This window comes from Echinops telfairi, unplaced genomic scaffold, assembly GCF_000313985.2.
Source record: "Echinops telfairi isolate 266 unplaced genomic scaffold, ASM31398v2 ScPeMD7_31;HRSCAF=116, whole genome shotgun sequence".
Lineage (NCBI taxonomy): Eukaryota > Metazoa > Chordata > Mammalia > Afrosoricida > Tenrecidae > Echinops > Echinops telfairi.
The window spans coordinates 45,097,521-45,104,228 of NW_022103928.1; the positions used below are offsets into that span (position 1 = coordinate 45,097,521).

The 6,708-nt window shown below is 56.1% G+C and overlaps 2 protein-coding genes across 2 annotated transcripts in view; both read left to right on the forward strand.

The window, feature by feature from the left end:
• LOC123521648 (histone H2B type 2-E1) overlaps positions 1–605 on the forward strand; it is a 3,678-nt gene extending 3,073 nt beyond the window's left edge. Inside the window, exon 2 of the mRNA XM_045289863.1 lies at positions 369–605. Within this exon, the coding sequence (XP_045145798.1) occupies positions 369–605 (237 nt within the window). The remainder of the gene's footprint in view (positions 1–368) is intronic.
• Positions 606–2,610: 2,005 nt separating this feature from the next.
• IQCA1L (IQ motif containing with AAA domain 1 like) overlaps positions 2,611–6,708 on the forward strand; it is a 12,120-nt gene continuing 8,022 nt past the window's right edge. The window contains exons 1-5 of the mRNA XM_045290147.1: positions 2,611–2,621; positions 3,170–3,497; positions 4,843–4,962; positions 5,276–5,461; positions 6,530–6,601. Of these exons, the coding sequence (XP_045146082.1) occupies positions 2,611–2,621; positions 3,170–3,497; positions 4,843–4,962; positions 5,276–5,461; positions 6,530–6,601 (717 nt within the window). The remainder of the gene's footprint in view (positions 2,622–3,169; positions 3,498–4,842; positions 4,963–5,275; positions 5,462–6,529; positions 6,602–6,708) is intronic.

Below are 6,708 nucleotides of genomic sequence, written 5' to 3' on the forward strand. Positions count from 1 at the left end.
TGCCTTACACCTGATCCCTTCGACACCTCGTGGTTGCGTAGGCTGGTGTGCTTCCATGTGGGCTTTGTTGCTTCTATTCCCTTATCTTTTCATGCCATTTCCCACTAACTTCTTGAAGTTTTCCAGACAAGAGCTTTTAAGGATGTACCTTTTCCACACGATTAATAGAAACTAACCAAACAGACGCCTCGGTGGTAAACCCTAGGCTGCATCCAGACTGGAACACTGCAGACGTGCCAGGGCGACACCCTAACCGGTGAGGCCATCTGCGAATACTGATGCAGCCGGCACTTAGTGAGAAGAGGCCTTACAGTCCTCGACTGAGCTTTATAGAGTTGTTAACCCGCAGGTCCTGCTGCTTCTCCCAGGTGCACCCTGACATCAGCATCTCCTCCAAGGCCATGAGCATCATGAACTCCTTTGTGAACGATGTGTTTGAGCGACTGGCAGCAGAGGCCACCCAGCTGGCCCAGTACTCCGGCCGTACCACCTTGACCTCCCGGGAAGTGCAGACAGCCGTGCGCCTGCTGCTGCCTGGGGAGCTGGCCAAGCATGCTGTGTCTGAGGGCACCAAGGCCGTCACGAAGTACATCAGCTCCAAGTGAGCCGGGCCTGGCTGAATAAAGGGTGAATTGCCGCTGCACTCTGTGGTGGTTTGTGGAAGGGGTGTGTTATCCGGGCCACTAGTCAGCATTCCTGCCTAGGGCTGCCACAGGAGGGGCAACGATAACGTACCCACACTTTTTAAGAATTGCTCTCTGGGTGTATCCACGAACTGTTAACAGGGGCAGGTCACTGAGGCAGGGCTGGCGGGTGTGAACTGAGCTCTGGCTGGGCTGCAGCTCTTTCTCTTTGACTTTCATGGGCCTGAAATGCCTCTTCCAATTCCCCTCGTAACCTGAACAGTCTGTGACCGATGCCATCTCTCATGTCCTGTGTAGCAGGCACTGGCTTAAGCACAGGACCACAAAGACCTTCCTTCAGGATGCAAACCCCATGGCCCAGATCAGTTTCCAGTGAAGCTCACCGCGGGCGTCTTTCCCTTGAATTTCAGAACCAGTTAAGGGGGAGGTTTTTGCCCGTCCCAACATGGTTTTTTTTTATTATTAAAATTACAAGAAAGTACAATACACACACGTCTGCCACCTGGATTCACCATAGATAACAATTTAATCACATTTCTCTCTCTGCCTATTCTATTTTAAACATGGGACCCATCCCTTCAAGCTTTCAGAGGGTCGGCAAAGAGTGGGACTTATGGTAGCTAGCTAGACCGGTGATTATCACCTTTAACTGCATGTCTTAAACAGGCTTCCCTTTCAGGAGTGGCTGGCATTTGAGTGGAATGCTATGTGCCGTCCGTGGGTCTCCTTGAAACAAGCCTCACAAGGAGACTTACTTCATGAGATTGGAACATACTGCCTATGTTTCAGGCACAACTAGAAAGAGGCCCAAGCAACCACTAACTAACTCAACTACTCTCTCTTATACCTCATTATTGACCATGTAGGAGCTCTGGTGGCATAGTGGGTTAGGCGCTGGGCTGCTAACCACAAGGGGAGCGGTCCAAACCCACCAGCCCCTGTGCAGGAGAAAGATGAGGCTTTCTGCTCCCATGAAGTCATTCAGCCTCAAAGTCACGGGGGCAGTTTTGCTGTTTTTCCGCTGCGTTGCTATGAGTTGGTGGTAGTGAGGCTTTTGAGCTTTAGTCAGGGTGTGATTATCTTGATCGACAGCATCTGGAAGCTTGTCAGCTCTTTGATTCAGAAGGTGTATTTCAACAGGCTTTTCGGGCAATTTAGATGCACACTTGAAAGCAGAGGATGGATCTCTGCTTGGTCCTCGCCGCTGCCCCATCTTCTTGGCTCCTCGTGTCTTTATTGATTCATAAGTCCCTACTTCGCACAGGAGCAGGCTGTGGCCAGCGGACTGTTTTTGTGTTACCCTTGAACCTGCGGCCCACAGAAGGCTCAGAAGGAGCCCAAACCTTGCCCAATGCCACACTTTCCGATGGGCTTCTTCCCAGGTACAGCTATCGCTTCTCTGCAGACCTCGCTGCGACATCTCCTTATGCTCACTTCCAAGGAGGGAAGAACAGGACTTCAGAGCCTGAATTTCACCCAGGCCTCTGACTCCAAGTCCCGGAGAAATCCACTGCCCCTTCCCCTCACGTCGCACGTTGGTCAGGCATCTATCGGAGGGAAGGGAAGCTGGGTGTGATGGGAAGCTGGGATTAAGGAAAAGGTTGCCACTGGAGGAATGAATTCCTTGATGACCACCATTCTCCCCAAGCTCTGTGGCTTTTGGGGAGTTTTAAACCAAGGCCTTCAATTATTTGACCCCCACTTTGGGCCCCGGCCTCCCCAGGCCTGCTTCTCCTGAATTTGCGGCCATAGCCCTCTCCTTTGAGCGCGTGCAAGACAGCCTCCAAGAGGTGAGCGGACCCTGCACGCCCAGCCCTTTCTTCCGTGCCTCGGAACACTGGTCCAGTGGGACAGAGCGTTGACAATCGGGCCTCGGAATTGGAGTCAGAGTGGAACTGGGGGTGGTTCTAGGGTTCCTTGGTCAGCTTGCTCACAGGGGAGGGCAGTGTGAGGAGGGGCAGGAGCCATGTCTGAGGGGTAAGTAGGCTCTGGAATGGGGCTCCCGCTGGGCTGAGAAGAGCAAGGGGCCCAGCTTGTTCCAGCGCCCTGGGACTGGGCTCCTGGCAAGCAGCCCTTGCTTCCTGGGCTTCCCTTGCCAAGGGACATTGTTCCTCAAGCTGCCTTTGGATCGTCACTTTGAGAACCTACCTAGACTCTCGAGTAGGGATTCTTGTCTCTGCTTGCCCACCGTGCACCCGACTGCCCAACCTCTCTGGGTGGCGCCTTCATCCTTGATTTCAGAAGGCTCCTTTTAGACAGGAGGGCACCAGCACTCCTCTTCTGCCTCTGGGGGGTTGGGGGGGGAGGCGAGGGGGAGCATCAACCATCCTTGCTTCTCCCAAGGCCCCCCTCCCCTATTTCCATTCTCACCATGGAAATTCAATCTGAGCTCCCTCCCCACAAATAACCTGGACTTCGTACCTCTGGAACCTAGTGTTCATGCTCCTTGGAGGCCTCAGTAGCCCCCCCACCGGTGCCCCAGCAGTGCCTCAAAGCCTCCCCCTGTACCCCCACCCCCACCCCAGAGCCTACCAGCGCCTCTGGGAGTCTTCCCACGTGACCCTGCAGGAGCTGCTGGACCAGGAGCAGCCCCTCCTCGACCCTGTGCCCGACCGGGAGCGCCAGTCCCTCCAGCACAGGCTCTCTGCGCTCTATCTCAATTACCTGTGGCTGCTGCGCCGCCTGGACACCATCTATGACCAGATACTGCAGCCGCAGAAGCGGCGGCTGCTGCGGCGGCTGCTGGACGGGGTGGCGGGCCGCGTGCTGGAGCTGCAGGAGGAGCTGGTGCGCACTGACTTCTGCGAGTACCGCTGCCTCGACGACCTGCTGCCCGAGCTCAAGCTCACGCCGGTGCGGGGCCAGGGGCCCCCTGGGTGGAGCTAGGGCTGCTTCTGCTTCGGTTGGGATGCCCAGAAGTGGGGTGGGGTGGGGGGCGCGGATGGGGACCGGGGCGGGGGATGGGCGAGGAGAGCCCTAGAGCCGCGTTCCTCCAGTCTCTCTCCTCCAGGCTTGCACCAGCTAGAGTGCAGAATCCCGGCCCAGCCAGCCCTGCCTGTGTCGTTTTTGATTAAAAGATCGTTTTATTTGGGGCTCTTAGAGTTCTTAGACCAACCCATGCATCAATTGTATCACGCCTATTTGTACATACGTTGTCACCATTCTTTTCTAAACATTTACTTTCAATTGAGCCCTTGGTATCAGCTCCTCTTTTTTCCCCTCCCTCCCCCACCTCCCGACCCCTTGATAAATTATAAATTATTTTCATATCTTACAACGACCGATGTCTACCTTCTCCCATGGTTTCTGTCGTTTGTCCCCCTGGGTGTATGTATGTGTGTGTGTGTAGGGGGGTATGTGTCGATCATTGTAATCGGTTCCCTCTTCCTCCCCTCCGCTCCCCACCTTCCCAGTCCTCCTGGTATTGCTACTCCCATTCCTGTTCCTGGATTCCGTGTGCGCATGCTCCGGTCTAGCCCGCAGTGAAAGGCGGCAGTCCTGCCTCTTAACCAGACCCTCAAGTGGTCTGTGTGCTTTGGCCAGCACGATGCCAAGGGCTCAGACCTGCGCCCGGTTGGGCCCCTGGGTCCCCAGCACAGTTCCAGTCCAAGCCCACAGCAGGAAGTCTCCACATTTCACAGCTGGCTGCATCAGATTCAGCTGTGAACCAGTAAGACCTTGATGCAAAGGCTTTGTTTTGGGAGGGCCCAAGGGGCCTTCTGGTGGTGCTGGGGTTAACTCCAATCACAGGGACCCCAGGTGTCAGAGGAGAACTGTGCTCCAAAAGGACACTGAGCAGCAGGTCACCAGGTCTGGGTGGACTCCAATGGCCAGTGGCCATGCCTGTGTTAACCCTCTTCATCCACCTACCCGGCCCCCCCACCCCCCCACCCCGTCTTCCTGTGGGGCCCAGGAGTGTCTTGGGAATCAGGATTTCTGAGAATTTCCCAGATGATTCTGATGCAGTTTGCCACCATGATCATCACTTGGTTCTCCAGTATCCATCCAAGTGGACAGTTGGAGAGACGGACAGCTTGAGGAGGTCCTTCCCCCAAACCAAAGAGTCCCCACCCACCCCACCTCCCTCCGGGCTTTAGGTTCAGGACCTCAGGACCACAGTGCCCAAGACGGTGAGCTGCTGAAAATGGCCCTGCTTTCTTTCTGATTCCTGACCTTCCTCCCCCACATTGCCTCAAAGGAAGACCTGGAGGTGCCAATTCCCAAATACTTCCTCCTGGAGCAGGCCAGCGTGCTGAAGGACCGGAGCTTGCTGTTGGCGGAAATCCTGTCCAAGATGGAGCCAGGGGCCCCTGAGAAGGTGTGGGGGCTCGGGGAGGATACCCTGGACTCCACCGTCTCCCCAGTAAGATGGAGCATTGGAGCATGAGGGGGGGCCCTGCCTTGTTCCATAGGCCCCTTAGGGCACACCTTTTAAGTGACCCCTGGCTCTCTTCCTGGCTGGTCCTGTGCTCATGATCATCTTCCAGTGCCAAGGGATTGAGTGGGGGGTGGGGGTGGGGGAGAGGAAGGGGTGAGGATGTAGGCAGCAAGACGCCTGGCTCCACCCGTGTAGCTGGTCTGCTAGGCCCCACCCCACGCAGCCTGACCCTTTTCTCTCCCTGTCCGGCCAGAGCTTTTCAGGAATGCACCAGGTTGAGGCTATATGCTTGCTGCAAAAGGCCGAGCGGGCCCGGCAGGGTCGACTGCGAGCCAGGTTCATGAGGGAGATTCGGAGAGAGGAGGAACTAGACCGGAGGACCCGGGAAGAGGGGAGGCACAAGTTCAGCCAGGAGCAAGCCTCTGTCATCATACAGAAGGTATCCTGGAGCCAGGCAAAGGGTCTTCTGCAGGGCAAGGTCCCCGGGCAAAGGGTCAGGGCAGGGTCTTCTGAACCCACAGCCAGGGTGAGCAGGGTCACGAGGGTCTCCGTGGCTGAACCCCATTCGCCATCATGCGAGCCCAAACTTCTCCTGGATAGAGGGCTCGTTCTGCCCATAAACATGCCTCTTATCTGTTTATTACTTATTCTGCACCTCCATCCCCGAGAGGACTGAAAGGGGGTGGGTATCATACAAACCCCAGAAACAGAAGGATCGTTAAAAGCAGGGAAGAAAGATGCCTAATAGTGTAGCTGAACACAGCAGGTGATCGTTCCAGAAACACTCCAGCAGTTCAAAAACGAGCCACTCGATGTTGCTGGAGCCTCCTGGCAACCAAGATAATGAGAACCATGCCGAGTATAGTTTGGGGACCCCCAGCGCGGTGCCTTCTAGAGCCCCGTCCTTTGAAGCCCCACCCTCCCTCAACCCAGAAAGTTTCACAGCGATGGGAAGTACAGGGTCCCACTCTGCTCAGGGCCGCCCCTTCCCTGACGTGCATATGGGACGTACACATTGGAGGGCCAGGGCCTAGCAAAGAGCCCTGGGTCAGGCAGGAGTCAGGCGGGAAGCCTGGCCCCAGCCTTCAGTCCACCTTGATGATGTCTCATCTCTGATATCAGTTTCTTTGTGAGCAAAAGGTGGGCATTTGCCCAGGGTCAGCCCAGCCCCTGCCGTGCAGATTTCTTTGTCCCTGGGCAGTGGAATCAAATATGTGTTCTAAACGCCTTAGTGTTCTGAAAAGGCCGAGGGGGGTGGGGGGGGCAACTGAAGTGCTCCTTGGAGGAGAGGCTGCCCCTGCGAGGTTCGCAAGTGGAGAGTGATTCTACGAGCTCACCCCATATGACACTTTAGGGTTTGCCACAGTCCCCCGTCATTCCTTCACCATTCCTTCCCAACCCAAGCTGTCTCCTGCCTCCAAAGCCTCCCTCTTGGAGAGTTCTGGGTTTCTGCCTTTCAGGGGGTCCAGGAGCCCCTCCCTGAGTCCTGCCCCCACCCTCCCACCAGGTGTGGAAAGGCCACCAGCAGAGGAAGCGCACCCAGGTGGACCGGCAGGTGGAGATGGAGTTCATCGGCATGGTGAGGGCCCTCTGCACCCTCCACCTTCAGCCCGAACTGCCCTTTCCAAACCCTTCACCTGCCACCTAGAACATTGGGAAGACAGGAGGCTCTGGTGTGTGTGTGTG